Raw genomic sequence first — 19,023 nt, forward strand, 5'->3', positions numbered from 1 at the left:
ATAACATTAAAATCACCTCCTTGTTTCTACACTCACTGTCCATTTTATCAGCTCCACTTACCATATAGAAGCACTTTGTAGTTCTACAATTACTGACTGTAGTCCATCTGTTTCTTTACATATCTCTGCTTTTACCCTGTTCTTCAATGGTCAGGACCCCCACAGGGCAGGTATTATTTAGGTGGTGGATCATTCTCAGCACTGCAGTGACAATGACATGGTGGTGGTGTGTTAGTGTGTGTTGTGCTGGTATGAGTGGATCAGACACAGCAATGCTGCTGGACTTTTTAATTACCATGTCCACTCACTTTCCACTCTATTAGACACTCCTACCTAGTTGGTCCACCTTGTAGATGTAAAGTCAGAGACGATCCCTCATCTATTGCTGCTGTTTGAGTTGTTCATCTTCTAGACCTTCATGCCCATGGGGCGCTGTTGGCTGGATATTTTTGGTTGGTGGACTATTCTCAGTCTAGCAGTGACAGTGATGTGTTTAAAAACTCCATCAGCATTGCTGTCTTATCCACTCATACCAGCACAACACACACTAACACACCACCACCATGTCAGGGTCACTGCAGTGCTAAGAATGATCCATCACCCAAATAATACCTGCTCTGTGGTGGTCCTGTGGGGGTCCTGACCATTAAAGAACAGGGTGAAAGCAGGCTAAAAAGGTATGTAGAGAAACAGATGGACTACAGTCAGTAATTGTAGAACTACAAAATGCTTCTACATGGTAAGTGAAACCGATAAAATGGACAATGTGTGTAGAAACAAGGAGGTGGTTTTAATGTTATGGCTGATCGGTGTATATGGCTGAACCTTCACAAAGACAAGGTTTGACTCATCCATAAATCGTTACTGAATCATCTTGTTTCACCTTTTAATTACCAAGTGATGACAAAAGAGAAACAGTCAAGCTTAATTCTGCTTTGTTTGTTTCTCCCCTCCCATTAGGAGTTTTTTGCTAACAATTAAAACAGTTCTGCATCGTTTTCATTTGAATCTTTATTACAAACAAAATGAAAAGAAAGTATTATTAACATGATCCGTTCTTCCACCCGGAGTCAAATCATAATGAACTCACTGATTTGGAACTGGTGCAGAAACAATGTACACAATATAACACATAACTGATAAAACAGAACTTTGGGAAAGAAAAAGAAAACAGAATTGGTGCTTGATGTACCCTTTAACTCTCCCAATGGATGTCAAGCACTGAAATGTATTTTCTCAGTTTTCACACAGGTAGTACACAAGGAAGTGAAGCAAATAAATTAACCTTTTAACTTGTTACCTATCTATTGAAATGGATTCCTAGCTAAGGATAATATCAGAGAAAGCAGGTACAGAGTTCCATTCTCTGTTTGACTCGTTATGGTTAATTAAGGCGCTTATGTTGCAATACTGTGCATTTCAGCAGTCAAAAGTGTCGAAACGAACACTTTTCAAAGACAAAGTAGAGATGTTGCGTTTGGATTGAGGATATAATAGATGTATCCATAATGCATTTCAAGGTTACATGACAGATTGATCCACTGTGTATAAGTTACTTGCAAGCTCAAATCTACCGCAAGTCGCAAGCTAGAAAGATGTGAATTGTTCCGAAGTTTGTTCAACCTCTTCGTTGGATATTGTTACAATATGCTTTATAAAGAGAAACATCATGGACCAAACATACAAAGATTTTTTTTTCTTTTTTTCCATTTGGTAGAAGCTTTGCAATCTGAACAGCGAGAACGACATCAACAGCGACAGTAATTAAAGTAGCTAGAAATGGGAATTAAAAACACAGAAATCACAATGAGCTTAAATATGCAAACAATTCTGAGACTTTGTAAAAAGTAGAAATCTGTAAAGCCAAGTGGAAAGGAGCGCTGAGACATGAAGAAATGCTTTTACTGATTTTAGTCTAGCGCAGACTGACTGAAAAGATAAAAGAGAAAAAGGGCAGAGGGGAATTCGAGCAGGTGAAGCACAGCTAGTCTGGACAGCTATAAAACACTGTCAGACACTCATTTTAATAACCTGTCGTGGCTTGAACTCTTGAACCCACCCATTAGAGTTATGTGCCACTAATGGATGTCAATGCCTGATTTCTCAAAGCTAAATGGCAAAACCATTTCTTTATTTGACCATAACACCAATGCAACAATACTGCATTATCTGACCGCTGCCTTACACTACTCACCTTCCTAAATGTATGTTATGAATTTTTCAACAGAAATCAAATTTCTCCTTACTAGCCGTAACTGTTAGGAGCTGAATGTCCAGCCACATGCTCTGCTCATCTTGTTAACACAGCATGGTCACCAACTCACAGAACTGAGAAAAGAAGAAAAAATCCTGTCGTTTAGATAAGATTGACAAAGAGGTTGGGGCTTGATGCATGAACATTACCTTTAAGGTGAAGCATTAAACAGGACAAACATGCGGCAGAAACAAGGCGTGATACTAAGCCTGGCAAATGCTTTTACACACACACACACATGCAGCTTCATCTCTGAGTCAGGACAGGCAGGATGCTAATGAGGTTCTGAAGTTGTGTGTGTTGTGGGGGTAGGAGTTGTTGGTCTGAGGCAGATTCTGATAGAGACAGAATGTGATAGAACAGTTTTACAGGGAGTGTATTTGAGAGTGGCTGTGTGTGTTTCCTCGTACTGTTATACTGGGTTTCATTATAATAATGACTGCCAGTTGTGTGCCAGTTATTTGATGTGGTGTGGTGTGTTTTTGTTCATTTTCGCCAATTATTTACAAATGCTATTTATGATGTACATTTCTTAATGGTGGTCCACCAAGAGAACTTAGTAGAAATACTTGCTCAGCGTGTGAGAGAGAGAGACACTGTGCATTTGTATGTGTGTGTGTGGCTGGGGTGAGTGGCCGGCCTCAGTCGTCAATGCAGATCACTTCTCCGGTGCGTTGCTCCCTACGTCCCATCATGAGCTCTGCCTCTCGCTCTTTCTTTACTGACATCGGAGGCCCGTTCAGCACTACAGAGAAAAAACACACGCAAATCAGATTAGGGATGGAAACTGTGTCAAATTCTTGAGGATTAGCATCTGACCATCATTTGGTGATAATAAAACGTTAACTGACAAGCCTATATGTAAATATTAAACACTGTACTATATTTAAAAAAGGTGTTAGACCTTATTAAGTTAAAAAAAGTGTAAAATAGCCATTGTGGCAGTAACATTGAAAAGCTACATTATCATGAACACCAAGAACACCATTATTACAGCTAGTTTAGCCATAACCAGAAGTCTATTTCAATATGTTTTTTATCCATATTTATCCAACAAAACAGGCTAATATAATAATATAAATTATTTTTGTTGAGAAATATAAACATAAAAACAGAGTTTAATATACTACAATAATGTTCTTATAGTTTTAGTAGTTGGACCGCAATACACCTCAACAGTGGCCAAAAGCTTGTCTTACTGGCCATACAATATACCTTGATCAGCCATAACATTAAAACCACCTCATTGTTTCTACACTCACTGTCCATTTTATCAGCTCCACTTACCATATAGAAGCACTTTTTAGTTCTACAATTACTGACTGTAGCCCATCTGTTTCTCTACATACCTTTTTGCCTGCTTTACCCTGTTCTTCAATGGTCAGGACCCCCACAGAGCAGGTATTATTTAGGTGGTGGATCACTCTCAGCACTGCAGTGACAATAAAATGGTGCTGGTATGAGTGGATCAGACACAGCAGTGCTGATAGACTTTTTAAATACTGTGTCCACTCACTGTCCAATCTCTTATACGTTCCTACCTAGTTGGTCCACCTTGTAGATGTAAAGTCAGTGACGATCACTCATCTATTGCTGCTGTTTGAGTTGGTCATCTTCTAGACCTTCATCAGTGGTCACAGGATGCTGCCCACGGGGCGCTGTTGGCTGGATATATTTTTGGTTGGTGGACTATTCTCAGTCCAGCAGTGACAGTGAGGTGTGTAAAAACTCCATCAGCATTGCTGTGTCTGATCCACTCATACCAGCACAACACACACTAACACACCGCCACCATGTCAGAGCTAAGAATGACGCACCACCCAAATAATACCTGCTCTGTGGTGGTCCTGTGAGAGTCCTGACCTTTGAAGAACAGCATGAAAAGGGGCTAACAAAGCATGCAGAGAATCAGATAGACTACAGTCAGTAATTGTAGAACTACAAAGTGCTTCTATATGGTAAGTGGAGCTGATAAATGGGCAAAGAGTGTTGAAACAAGGAGGTGGTTTTAATGTTATGGCTGATCAGTGTACAGTGAATTTGATGGTTTTATATATAACAGAACTTTCCTTGGAGAGGCTGCCTGCTTCTGGCAAGGCTGCAGAACTGAACACCAGTTGTCAACATGGTGCTGATGTATGATATCCAGGGTTTAGCTTTGCTATCAGATTAAAAAATACCTGTAAACTGCTGAATAAACTACAGTATTTTAACCAACAGCAGTGATAAAACAGCCACAATTTGTTGATTTTAACCTGGTTTAGCTTATTCACCAGTTTTCTCAATTTATCAATTCATATTTTTCACTCTTGCACTTTTACTAACTGTCAGATTTTCTTTGTTTATTTTTGTGCTGCTGCTGCTGCTGGTGGTGGTGGTGTGTGCGTGCGTGTGTGTGTAAAAAACACTATCTAGGCAAAAGGACGTGGGAGGAATTAAAACACTGAATGTGAGCCAGGCAGGAACAGTACAAAACAGTTAGTTCTATATACAGGTTCATTGGAGAGTGCAAACGGACATGCACATCGTCTCTTTGTATAAAGGTACTTTTTTTGCTTATAAAGAATAGCACACAAGCAATTCCAAACTACAGTTTGATTTTTTTTTTCTATCCTGTATTTAGGGGTCGTCAAATGGGATCATTCTGGTCAGTGTACCTAATGCCTAGTTCACACTACATGATTTTTGCACTGATTTTTGCTCGCTGACCGGTCGCTGCTAGATGTGGCAGCTCAGAAGCAACTACTCGATCCGAGCGGCTCACCGAGCGACTCAAGAAAAATATCTAGCATGCTAAATATCTGGACCAGTCAGCGAGTCAAAATCCTGTAGTGTGAAAGGTGTTGCGATCAGGTTGCGAGTGCTATGTCGAACTACAGCTAATGAGAATGCAAGATACGGGGTGAGGTGAAACCCGGGGAGGAGTGTAAAAACGTGGAACAGGGGCATAATATGATTTCTATCAGAATACATCGGCACACACACAGAAGCTCCCCCCCCCTTTTTTTTCTCCCCCTTTAGCACATCCAATTGTTCAGTTTGCATCGTGCTTCCTCTCTGTCTATGCCGAACCCTGCCCTGACCGAGGAGATCGAAGCTAACCCATATCCCCTCCGAAACGTGGGCAGAAGCTGGATGCATTTTTGCCACCCACACATTAATGAGCGATGTGCCACCTAGCGTTGCATGCGGAGAGACACACCCTAAGGGCACTCTTTCTCATCTCTGTGCAGGCGCCTCTAATCAGCCGGCAGAGGTCGTAATCGCATTCTGACAGAGAGAGACCCACATCCGGTTTCTTTGTCCCGCCCCCCAACTGAGCAACCGGCCAATCGTTGCTCATACAGCCACTCAGCCTCGAACCGGTAAGGCAGAGCTGGATTCGATATGATGTACTCAGAATCCAGCTCCGGTTGCAGCGTGTCTTTTTACCGCTGCGCCACCTGAGCGGCCACACACAAGCTTTACAGTATTTGTGATCTTATCGTCAATGCCAAATCATAATACCATACCATTTCATTGAAAAACATAATTATTAACCTCCAACTCTCTACAAAACAGACAATCCCTGCCGGTCGCGTAGCCCAATCCACCCGGATTCATTTATTTTTCCTACTTGCTTTTACGCTGCACATCAGCGCTCAAACAGCTTTGATCGCTCGCTTATTGTTGACGTGCATTTTTGGACATGGTATCATTAAACCCCTCATCATTTCTCGTCACTTACACACAACTTAAAAGAGTCCGGATTACAAGAGATCCAGTTGTGTAGTGTGAACAGTACAGTGATCTGACAGCTCCAAAAGTCGTGTAGTGTGAACTTGGCATAAGTTTATACACCAGATGTTTATACACCAAATGAAGTTTATACACCAGATGTTTATACACCACTTGACACTAACCTCTTTATCCAAACTTGGGACTGGCACTGACAGCGCACTGATAAGTGCACCTCCCAATAGCTAGGTTATTCAGTCATGTCTGTGTAGATGTCTGACCGGCTGATAGCACCACTGATACTCGAACTCTGGAGTTTTACTTCAAAATATCATTACAGGTGATTACAAGTTAAATTATGGGTGAAATGGCATTCATTTAAAAACTAAATCCACAACACATCAATAATGTGTGCATGAGTCCTTCCTGAATCTAAAGTATTGATTAACTTTTGTAAAAAAAAAAACCTTAACCTTATGAATTTATTTTCCAGGCTTAGTGCAAGAGTATTAGATAAACAACACAGCACATTTCAAGCAATGTTTTATTGTTTCTAATTCAGTCATGTTGTATAAAAACAATATAAAACGTTAAGAATTATTATACAGAATATGTCCACCCACTCAACACACACACACACACACACACTGAAGCAGGTCTTACTGCAACCTGTCCACACATGCCCACTTGTGTAACAGTAAGGTCTTAACAGAAAAACATATTCCAGAAATGACTGAGGGTTGTACTGGAAGTAGGATTAGATTTTTTTTGTGTATTTCTTGCTACTTAAATCTACTTAAACACTTTTCTATTCTGATCTAACCATTTATCTGTGTTGCTAAAACAGTATCATGTAATACTTTGGTTGTAAATGTATTATTGCTAATCTATTACTGAAATACTGAAATGAGCAGATTTTTTAAACATATTTTACGATCATGCAGACATGTGATCATTGACAGATCATTGATAAAACCCCTAAAAGGTTATTCTGACTCCCAGTCTCGGTCATTCTTCGTTCTCATAAAATACTGCTGTGTAAATTGAATGCTTAAGCAGATCGGACCCAAATGCGCGTCAAATATTCTCTTCCGATCTTGTTTTTCCATTTAAACTGGCAAGGAATGCTGTAATTAATTCAAAACACAAAAACATTTAACCCAAGCTTAACTTCTGTCATTAGGATAGCTCGTAATTTGCAAAATAAAGTACGATTCAAGGCATATAAGGCAAAAATATTACAGAAGTAGGAATGCAATACTAATTAAATTTAAAAAGAACGTACGGTACGGGCACTTTATCCATTTTAACAGCACAAGTACTTGGCAGAAGAAAATGAGCATGTGCTAAAGCACTCTCACTTACGACTCTGCAGAGACTCCACCTGCACTGGCAGCAACTTCAACATTTTTACTATTACTACCTGCTGGACTGCTGTATATCACGAGCATCTGCAATGTCTGCACCTGCGTTGGACACTTGTATGTCCTCACGTTACCATTTATCACTGAGCTGCTTGCATAACACAATGGCTGAAGCATAAATGTATGTACAAACACTGATCAGCCATAACATTAAAACCACCTCATTGTTTCTACACTCACTGTCCATTTTATCAGCTCCACTTACCATATAGAAGCACTCCGTAGTTCTACAATTACTGACTGTAGTCCATCTACTTCTCTACATACCTTTTTAGCCTGTTTTCACCCTGTTCTTCAATGGTCAGGACCCCCAAAGGACCCCCACAGAGCAGGTATTATTTAGGTGGTGGATCATTCTCAGCACTGCAGTGACACTGACATGGTGGTGGTGTGTTAGTGTGTGTTGTGCTTGTATGAGTGGATCAGACACAGCAGCGCTGCTGGAGTTTTTAAATACCGTGTCCACTCACTGTCCACTCTATTAGACACTCCTACGTAGTTGGTCCACCTTGTAAATGTAAAGTCAGAGACGATCACTCATCTATTGCTGCTGTTTGAGTTGGTCATCTTCTAGACCTTCATCAGTGGTCACAGGACACTGCCCATGGGGCGCTGTTGACTGAATATTTTTGGTTGGTGGACTATTCTCAGTCCAGCAGTGACAGTGAGGTGTTTAAAAACTCCATCAGTCCATCAGTCTTATCCACTCATACCAGCACAACACACACTAACACACCACCACCATGTCAGTGTCACTGCAGTGCTGAGAATGATCCACCACCTAAATAATACCTGCTCTGTAGTGGTCCACAGCATGAAAGAACAGCATGAAAAGGGGGGTAACAAAGCATGCAGAGAAACAGATGGACTACAGTCAGTAATTGTAGATCTACAAAGTGCTTCTATATGGTAAGTGGAGATGATAAAATGGACAGTGAGTGTAGAAACAAGGAGTTAATGTTATGGCTGATCAGTGTATGTCACAACAGGCTTGAAATTTCAAAGATTTCTGCAACTGCTTTGCACAACGACCATTAAGTCCATGGTAATGCCAAGCTCGCTTGACTATAAACAGTCTCACCCTTGCACAAGAAGCTTGTGATTCATGGCAACTTGTTCTTTAGTGGTTGTTGGATTGCATCTCACCATCTGGACAAGTGTCCAGCTTGTCAATTCTTCCTGACTATGAAAGAACTTATTTCATGTTTTTTTTTTTTTTTTTTTTTTTTTTTTACCCCTTTTTCTCCCCTTTTTAGCGCATCCAATTGTTCAATTAGCATCGTGCTTCCTCTCTGTCTATGCCGAACCCTGCCCTGACGGAGGTGATTGAAGCTAACCCGTATCCCCTCCGAAACACGAGCAGCAGCCAGATGCATCTTTGCCACCCACACATTGACGAGTTTGGCGCCACCCAGCGTTGCATGCGGAGAGAACGCAATCGCATTCTGACAGAGAGAGACCCACATCCGGTTCTTTGTCCCACCCCCCACATGAGCAACCGGCCAATCGTTGCTCATATAGCCACTCAGCTTCGAACCGGTAAAGCAAGGCTGGATTCAATACCATGCTCTCAGAATCCAGCTCCGGTTGCAGCGCGTTTCTTTTTACCGCTGCGCCACCTGAGCGGCTTTTCATGTTTTTTTTAATGTGCAGTCAAACTAGCCCAGCTGTAAGTGATCATAAACACTGACAAGTAATAAGAGTGCCATGCTACAAAGTTAAATAACATTCTAGAACATTTTACTTCATATAAGTAAAAGAGTTGACCCATATTTTTTTCAGAAAACCAATGATTGTAAAAACAAATGTTTAAAAAGTTGACAAAATAAATAGAATTTTAAGATCTATTCATTTACATTTTCAGCATTTAGCAGACGCTTTTATCCAAAGCGACTTACACAATGAGCAACTGAGGGTTAAGGGCCTTGCTCAGGGACCCAACAGTGGCAACTTGGTGGTAGCGGGGCTTGAACCGGGAACCTTCTGTTTACTAGTCCAGTACCTTAACCACCATACTGCCCCCTCCACTTAAAATACGAACACCTATAAAAGACTTTATCAGACGTGTATCAGAAGAATTGTGCAGCAAAGTTAGCAGCTTGCTGACTCCTTAAACGCTTAATGAGACTGAAGGACACATGACAAGGGATCTGTGACCATTAATCTATAGAAATTCTCTCCAGATCTTGTTTTCACAGTCCACACTTTTAGACTTTACCAGACTTCTCTCTTTAGCTCATCCCACATGATTTCTATTGGGTTTCGTTCAGGTGACCAGTGTGGCCATGAAAAGCCTTGATTCTTTGGTCACTGAACCATTTTTAAGTTGACCAGAGAGTGCTTTGAATCATTGCTTTGCTGATAGCTCACAATCACAGCCCAGTTTATGATTTCTGGGTGAGGCAGGCAGGTTTTATTTTATAACTATGAGTCTGTGATGTTAAGTATTCAAACATCTGATGTTCTGAAGTAGTCCAGTGCCTTAGGAAGAAAAACAGCCCCACAAAATCATAGATTCACTACCTTTCTTCACAGTGGGGATGAGGAATGTATCTACATGGTTACTTTTGTGTCTGCATCAAATCCACCTCTGGTGTTTGCAGCTAAAGAGAACATAGAACAGGGTCCCACTAAAAGTTTCAATAATGCCAGTAAGGCAAACTGTAGGCGCTTAAGTCTATAATGGCTGTAATTACTAATGTCTTCAATTCCCCAGCTGTGATTCTTGGGGATTCTTTTACCACACTCAATAAAGGCATACAATCTCTTCCATGCAGGTTCTTAACATCTTTGCTTTGCTTTAAACTTCTTCATTATTGCCTTAATAGTGGAAATGGCCATTTTCAATTGTTTAGTTATTTACTTGTTATTTACTTTAATTCTAGTTCCAAATTCCATGTTGACCTCTATTTTTCAGGGCGGCCAATATTTGTGGAGGTAACACAGATTAGTAAACAAAATACATTAGTAGTTGATACATTAGTGTCCCAGTCCTGTTCACATTATTCTCAATCTAATTCAGACATCATAGCATGATTAACAGGTGATAACTGTACATAATCGATACTAATGCCATTCTAGTAACCAAGCCAACTCAGTGTAATAAGCTATGCCAAACATCACAGAAAAGATGCACAGTTGTTGGTGCAAGATGAGTGCCAAATGGAAACCTTAGGCACAACAGTTGATAGGAGAGGCCAGATTGGTTTGAGCTGGACAGGCCACAGTACTTTTTGGTGAGCACCTCAGACCTTCAAACAAAAATAGATAAGTGACAGTAACAGAGCACCAAATCAAGTTCATAAATAGGACAGACAATAGGAGATTGAAAAAAATAGTTGCTGCTTTGGTAAAAGCCTTTTAATAAACACAGGGAACAGCATGGGAATTCCCTTCAATGGAATACCACCTGTCAATACAGATATTACCCATTGTAAAATAGCCCAAAACTGAATGTCTGACAGAGGCTTTAGGAGAAAAAGGTCTGACTGGTTAAACTAGATAAGCGGTCAACATGGTGGTTTATTACGGATGAATGGATGTCCCAACCATTAATAAAAAATGTAACTAGTATTTGTAACTAAAAAAAGCAGCCCTAGGATATTTTATATTCCATCTTTAGTGTAAACAAAAATTGGAGCAGGGAGGGTTACACTTGTGTTCTCTTCCATCCAGACAGGTACATTACAGCTATAGCTGTTGTAAAGATTTTATAGACTGACCTAACAGTGACCAGTTGTGTATTTTTTTTTAAACGTGTAGTTCATAAATCAATATGTTTAGTGTCAGCTTGAGCTTATTAATCAGCAGTCCAGTGCTTTAATCACTAAGCTACCCTTAGCACCCTTTAAGAAAACTGATGATCATATCTTTAAAAAGTGAGGTTAGAAACACAGAAAAAAGGAAAAACGGTGAAAGCTTATCAAGTTCAAATCTGATTTAAAAGCATTTCATAATCACAAACCTCCCAAAATAAACAACCTCCCCATTTCTGAAGGACAAAAAGACAAAGAACAAACTATGCTTTTTTAAAGACAAGACCTCAGCTAAGGTCTTTAGAAGCTGTCTTGCACATAACAGCCAAGGAAAATAACCCATATCTCACATTCATATCTAAAGTGGCAATCTTCTTTTTATTGCGTTTTATTTCTCATCTCTCTCTCCCACTCTCTCTCTCTCCCCCTCTGCAAATCTGATCCAAGGGAATCAAACACTTTTTTATTCACTGCCTCACTGCACAGGTTTGCTCCTGCATAATTGCCTTCTCTCGTTCAGTAATCCAGAAAAATATTCAGCTGGCAGACAGCCTTTGTGACCCCAACCTGTCTAAACAGCCACGTCGCTTACACAATTAATTACTCTTCTAGCGGCAGTGGGAACAAACCCACACAGAGCATCAGTGTCAGTTCATCAGTTCACACGGTGCACAAGTGCACACATATAAAAACACACCTACACATCGTAACGTAGACACAAGTAGCTGCAAAGCTTCATTCATGATTTATGCACTGCAGATCTGAAACGAACCGCATGTACCTGTAAACGTATGCACGTTCAACCGCTGTGTGTGTCTGCGCTGAGAGTACTTCCACCAGAGTTCTGCAACGTATAACAGTCCCGCAGGGAGGCTGAGCTGGCTCTGGTAATACATTGGACTTGCCATTTCTGTCTGATCTAAGACCAGTCTGCCCTAACGAAACTGCAAACTAATTCTAGGGCACAAAAATATCGCAGGCTGTCCATCACTGGAATCTGAGCAGGCCACATAAATTCTGACCGCATAAATTGGAGAAAATGTGTTTACTTCGGCAGCGTTAGATTTCCTGTGTCAGTTTGAGACTATCCATTTCCAGACAACATCCATCACTTGAAAATCACATTGCTCTCTGTTTTTCTGGTCATTCTCAAGGTCAGTCAGCTTGAATTAGATGCTGGGTCATGAAGCCTAGAACGTTCAGATTTGCATCTACCATAAATGGATTGAAAGTTGTGGGGGGAAATTGTTCAAAACCTCTTGCCAGAGTTCTAGTTTTAGTTCAGTCTATCTTTTTACAGAAACCTGAAGGCCCCTCGATAAGGAGTGTTAAAACACTAAGCAGGTTTCCAAAAGTCAGACTTCAAACCCATGCAGGCTTCACAGAATCAAGACTGGCTATTTCAGAATTCAATTTGTGATTCCCTAAAGCCACTGCTCAGGATAGGAGCAAAATACACTTGCAATCCATCTGGAATTCCGTGGTTTTGATGCTATAATATGTTTCAGTAGAGACCCAGAGAAACATTTCCACAGGAATTAGGGAGTAAAGCTCCTGGGTACTTTGGACATGTGGACTTATTTGGCTTGCCAAGTAAAAGATGAATGTGCAGAGGCTTCTATCGGAGTAAGAGATGAAAGAAACGAGGGCATAGAGGGTAAGAGAGAGGGGTGTTAAATGCTGTCTCTCCTGCACAGTCCACACAGCTTCAATTTTTACAAGGTGGATGATTTCCTCTTTTGTCAGGCTTGGTTGCCTCCTTTTTAAATCTTTTACCTAACTCCCTCTACTCGTCTGTGTATTTACATTGCTGTCTGGTCATATTACTCTTGACGGCAGTATTATTTCACTTTAGCAGCTCGGGAGGTCATGTGTACCTCAAGTGGGTCTCGACTCCTCCTCCTTTTTCTTGCTTTCTGTGCTGAACTGCTTTTTCTCAGCCCCTCTTCTGTACCCCACTCCAAATTCCCTCTCCCTCTCCCAATTTATCAGACTTGTAGATGTATGGCCATTTTAGGTCTGAATATCTGTCCCTTCTATTAGATTTTTTTCTACCCCCATCTTTCCTTTGTTCTCTCCTGTGTGTGTCTTTCTCTGCTGCATTCTTCTACTTGTGTTTTGTCCGTGATTCCACTCAATCAGGGTTTCTTAGGTCGGCCATTGCGAGGTAGGTTCTCCACCGTGTTGCTGAGGCGGTATTTGACGATGATGCTGTGCACGGTGGATTTTGGCATGCGCAGCTCCTGCCCGATCGACCCTTCCGACCTGCCGTCCTTCCACAGGTCCACCACACGCTGGCGCTGTAGGACGTCATGCTCCTTGGTCTTCAGGCCGAGAGGGGCTTCTGTGAAGGCACAAAGGTGGCAGACTGTAGACACTGGCGGGGCAGCGAGTGGGCTAGCAGCAGCAGCAAGATCAGAACCACCAGTCCCCAAAATATTAACAGACACATGAGAAGATAATCAGCAGGCAAAAGAAAGGCATGAGACCTTTCCAAAACATTTTAGGTATTCTAGGGATTATGGGATCTTCATATCCTCAAAATTTTATTCATAATTTTCATTCCTTGGGAATTCCGTTTGTCCTTGAGAGATGACAAAACTGTATAAAAACCCTCCAAGAGGTTTACCTAGTTCTAAAGAGGACATATTGTATTCACTGGTACAGTAAGGTCCACAGCTTTTGACAAATGTATGTGTAACTGTTGTAGAAATAGAGAAACTAATAATTTGTTTATTAATATCAGCAATGTGCCCCTTAACCAAAAAAGATTTTTTTTTAATAAGATAGTGCTTAAATAAATTTACTGTAGACAGTCAACATAGTCTCATTTCAAGTAATCAGATGTCTGTTTTAATTGGAAACATGAGTGTATTGAGCAGTACATTCCAATAATTCCCCTTGTTTATATTCAGCACTAATACAAGTTAGACCAACTAGAATTAGAAATCAGACACTTTGCTATGTGCAATCTTGACTGATAAAAATCACAGTTGTCTTGGTATATTCCGAAACGTTTAGCTACTATTACATAAATCGGATTATGTACTTTTAGACAGCTGGTGGACTATTTTGCCATGCTTACTAGTTGTTATTAGTTTGGATCACTGCCTAAATAATGAATGCTATGGCTCATTCTAGCACTTGAGTAAGACTACTACAATAAAATGATGGGAAGACATGAGGATGTTTCCACTTTGCACATTTACCAACATTAATACGTTTAGCTGCTGTCAAAGTACTGGACTAGTAATCAGAAGGTTGCTGGTTCAAGCCCCACTATCGCCAAGTTGCCACTGTTGGGCCCCTAAGCAAGGTCCCCAACCTTAAACTGATCAAATTGTGTTCAGTCTTAATTGTCATTTGGATAAGTGTCTCATAAATGCCGCAAATATTACCCCAACATGGATCTTACATGAATTTGTTCCCCCATCAGAGACTGAAACCTGCAGGTTTGAGGCTGCCATGCCAACAATGCTGTTCCTGCTAGATGTGATGGAAATCTGACTGCACTGTTCAGACAATATCTACAACTTTATCCAACCACAGACTGAACAGAAGGATGATGAACTTTTTACTTTCATTGTGCTCTTTATGTGTTATAGCTTTTCTAACAATTAATTTCACTGTTATGTTTTTGGTATCTGTTTATTTAATCTAATTCGATTTCATCCAAATATCCTCCAGGCCACCCAAGGAGGACAGGTCCCTGTTAAGTCTGGTTCCTCTCAAGCTTTCTTCCTTGCAATATTCAGGGAGTTCACTGTTCCCCCTCATTGTTCTCCTTTGATCACAGAATCTGTATTGCTTTGAAACCATGTTTTTTGTTCAAAGCACTAGACAAATACATTTGACTTAACTTGTTATACTTAATGATGGTATAAAAACATTGAACAGTGAAGATGTTGCTATAATGTTAAGGCTACAATACACAATGCAGGTCAAAAATCTCAGACCTCTGGTGCAAATGCTTCTATTTTGCATTTGTCTCTAAATAAATACAATGTTTCTTTATTACTATAAATCATTAATTAGATTAATAATTTGAGTTAAATACGAGAACATTTCTAAATTGGCTTGGCAATTATTATAAAAGGTAACAATAGCTTTCAATTAATGTAATTAAATATGCATTTAGAACGTGCTTAAAATTGAAAGAAAAAGACTTAAGGAAATCTGACCTTTAAGGAATCAACACTATCAGTTTCACAAATACATTTTCACTTCAGTACTGCCAAATATTCAGACATTGTAACAGTTAAGTATTTTTAAAAGCCTCAATTTTCCTCTCAGATCGATATGCTAATTATAGAATTTGTAATAAAACACCTTTTAAATCAAGAAATAAGCAAGATAAAGCACTTCTGACCCCTTCACTATAGATAATCAGAGTTGTGCTGTTAAATGACAAACAGAACTGCTTATCCACTGCTAAAATAATTAAGTATTAACTACATGGACACCTGACCATTAGCTTGTCTCTTTCCAAAACCTTGGCCCTTAATAGGGAGTTGCTCTCCACTTTTCTGGGAAGGCTTTTCACAAGATTTTGGGAGTGTGTCTGTGAACATGTTCTGTCCCATTTAGTCAAACAAGCACTTGTGTGGTCAGGCACTAATGCAATCACTGATCCAACTAATCCCAAAGGTGTTTATTAAGTTTGAGGTCTGGTTTCTGTGCAGGTCACTAAAGTTCCTCTACAGCTGACTGGTCAAGCCATGTCTCAATTATCTCACACTAATGCAGGTAATGGCCTTGCAGTAACCTTTGTCACAGTGAAAGTATAGAGTTTAATATCATTTATTTTTACAGCTGTTAGCAATTAATGTTGCAGAAATACCTGAAACTAAAAGGGGCCGCTCAGGTGGCGCAGCGGTAAAAACACACGCTAGCACACCAGAGCTGGGATCTCGAATACATCGCTGGGCTGAGCAGCCACATGAACAACAATTGGCCTGTTGTTCATATAGGGGTGGGTTAAGTCGGATAGGGACTCTCTTGTAACTGATGCATGACTATGATGATGAGAACTATGACCTCTGCTGGCTGATTTATGGAGCCTGCACAGAGACGGGGAAAGAGTGCGGATCAGGGTGTGTCTCTCCGTATACAGAGCTGGTCCACAGCTGATCTCGTCTGGTGTGGGTGACAAAATGCATACGGCTGCTGCCCATGTGTCGGAGGGGGCATGGGTTAGCTTCGTTCTTCTCAATCAGAGCCGGGGCCGGCATTAGTGGAGAGGAAGCATGACGCAATTGGGCAATTGGACAAGCTAAAAGTCGGGAGAAAAAGGGAGAAAATGCATAAACAAAATATAAGGGGTATCCACATACTGTTGGTCATACCAACCCTATAGCACCCCTACAGTAAACATATAGAGCTATTGCTAGACCAATTTTCTCCAAGTTTCATGTAGAAAAATAGTTTAAACAATGACCAGATACATATTTTACATTTTTAAGAAGAACTAAAGTAACAACAAAGGGGTCTGAGAGTATTTAAACAAGAAGCAGGTTTATGGGGGTTATATAATGTGTTCAGTTTTATTTTTTTACATCTCACTTTATCTTCTCAACCCCCCCACCCCCCTCTCTGCACCTCTTTTCTATTTCCATTCTCTGTCTTTATTCTTGATACTTTTTTTTGTTTAGTCTGGTGTGTTTTGCAACTCTTTCCTCAGCTAAGTTTACACCGGGGTTAGCACGGTTGTCTCAACTGGTCAGCAGAGCACTGAAACGGGCCCCACGCGTGGTGTATTTTAAGCTCCGTCAGGAGTCGGTATGTACGGCCCCATTACAGAGCCCCATATGCCTTTGTACCCAAACTGTTAGGAAACGCACACGGTTTCTTCTGTGCTTCATTTTCTTTTTTTCTCCCCTTCTCTTAAAAATATCTCTGGCCTGAGGAGAAAAAAAATATTCCCTCGGCCGAGTGATTCCTGGCATGACCAGGGCAGTGGATCAGAGTAATGACATTTTCAGAAAAAGTTCTATTGCGCAAAAAAAGGCCAGTATGTCTCCCACAGATGCCTAGGCTGAACGATGATGGGTACAGAAGTACACAATCAGCAGTGCACAGAAACAGATTAAACTAGTTTAATGTGAAAGTGTACACTAGCTGCATTTCGGAGGAAAACTTTCACAATCACATTTATTTTCTGTGGTCTCTGAACATAATAAAAACAAGTCACTGGCAGAGCCAGCACAGACTTTTGGACCACAGAAAAAATGTGGCCTTTTTAAAGGCATTTCAATCAAAACACAATAGCTTCATGTAAAAGTGCATTGTTTTTAAAATGTATATCAGTTTAGGGAGTTGAATTATCAGGCTCTTGTCATTAAGCTTTACTATAAATGATATAAAATTTAAAAAATAAATAAACTATAAAATTTTGATTACACAGTTTCTGCTTTTTTTTTTACATGAAGCTTATTTATGTTTTTTCATTGCTCTTGGTCTATTTCCAGTGAATATTACTAACTAAAAGAACTCTGGAAGCAGACTACAGGCAAACGTATTGTTATAAAATTCTATTCTAGTTCTACACCGATCAGGCATAACATTATGACCACTTCCTTGTTTCTACACTCACTGTCCATTTTATCAACTCCACTTACATATATCAGAATCAAAAATACTTTATTGATCCCAGAGGGAAATTGCAGCACTTTGTAGTTCTACAATTACTGACTGTAGTCCATCTGACTGTAGTTACTGTTAGTAATTACTGACTGTAGTCCATCTGTTTCTCTACATACTTTTTTAGCCTGCTTTCACCCTGTTCTTCAATGGTCAGAACCCCCACAGAGTAGGTATTATTTGGGTGGTGGATCATTCTTAGCACTGCAGTGACACGGACATGGTGGTGGTGTGTTAGTGTGTGTTTTGCTGGTTTGAGTGGATCAGACACAGCAATGCTAATGAAGTTTTTAAACACCTCACTGTCACGGCTGGACTGAGAATAGTCCACCAACCCAAAATATCCAGCCAACAGTGCCCCATGGGCAGCGTCCTGTGACCACTGATGAAGGTCTAGAAAATGACCAACTCAGCAATAAATGAGTGATCGTCTCTGACTTCACTCTATTAGACACTCCTACCTAGTTGGTCCACCTTGTAGATGTAGACAGTGAGTGGACACAATATTTAAAAACTCCAGCAAAGCTGCTGTGTCTGATCTACTAATACCAGCACAACACACACTAACACACCACCACCATGTCATTGTCACTGCAGTGCTGAGAATGACCCACCACCTAAATAATACCTACTCTGTGGGGGTCCTGACCATTGGCTAAAAAGGTATGTAGAGAAGTAGATGGACTACAGTCAGTAATTGTACAACTACAAAGTGCTTCTATATGGTAAGTGGAGCTGATAAAATGGACAGTGAGTGTAGAAACAAGGAGGTGGTCATAATGTTATGCCTAATCGGTGTACATTTATTTATTACTATATTTTACTCATGCACCGAGAGCACATATTTTATAAGTATTTAGAAAGCCAAATGGTGGCCAAAATGTATATAACCAACTGTAAAATTAATTTCCACTCCTTGTTATACTTACCTTAGTTTGACAATGCAGTAAATTTTTAACAAAAGGAAATGATAATTTATATATATTTCTTTTATATTGGCCAAATATTGCTGAACATGAGCAGAATGGAAGAAGAAGCTGTGAGGGAATAGCATGTGGGGAAATATGATGGATCTACCAGACCAATGACTATGATTTGTCGCTGTACTGTGTCATACTCATTTTACAAAGAACTGAAAAAAAATACTGTCATAGGGTGGTGAGTGCTTCATGACAAGAGCGCCAAGTATAACACTGCACCCATGATATTAAAGAATGAACCCAGACGCAGGAGG

The 19,023-nt window shown here is 40.3% G+C and overlaps 1 protein-coding gene across 5 annotated transcripts in view; it reads right to left on the reverse strand.

The window, feature by feature from the left end:
- Window positions 1-2,805: 2,805 nt before the first annotated feature.
- The window catches only part of chd3 (chromodomain helicase DNA binding protein 3), a 69,079-nt gene continuing 52,861 nt past the window's right edge, over window positions 2,806-19,023 (reverse strand). For 4 of the 5 annotated variants that reach the window (XM_062994204.1, XM_062994202.1, XM_062994201.1 and 1 more), the window contains exon 41: window positions 2,806-2,999. In XM_062994204.1, the coding sequence (XP_062850274.1) occupies window positions 2,896-2,999 (104 nt within the window). In that variant the 3' untranslated portion in view covers window positions 2,806-2,895. Of the gene's footprint in view, window positions 3,000-13,206; window positions 13,495-19,023 lie in introns of those variants that run through there. The other variant, XM_062994205.1, reaches the window with a different exon arrangement.

The sequence above is a fragment of the Trichomycterus rosablanca genome, chromosome 4, assembly GCF_030014385.1.
Source record: "Trichomycterus rosablanca isolate fTriRos1 chromosome 4, fTriRos1.hap1, whole genome shotgun sequence".
NCBI lineage: Eukaryota > Metazoa > Chordata > Actinopteri > Siluriformes > Trichomycteridae > Trichomycterus > Trichomycterus rosablanca.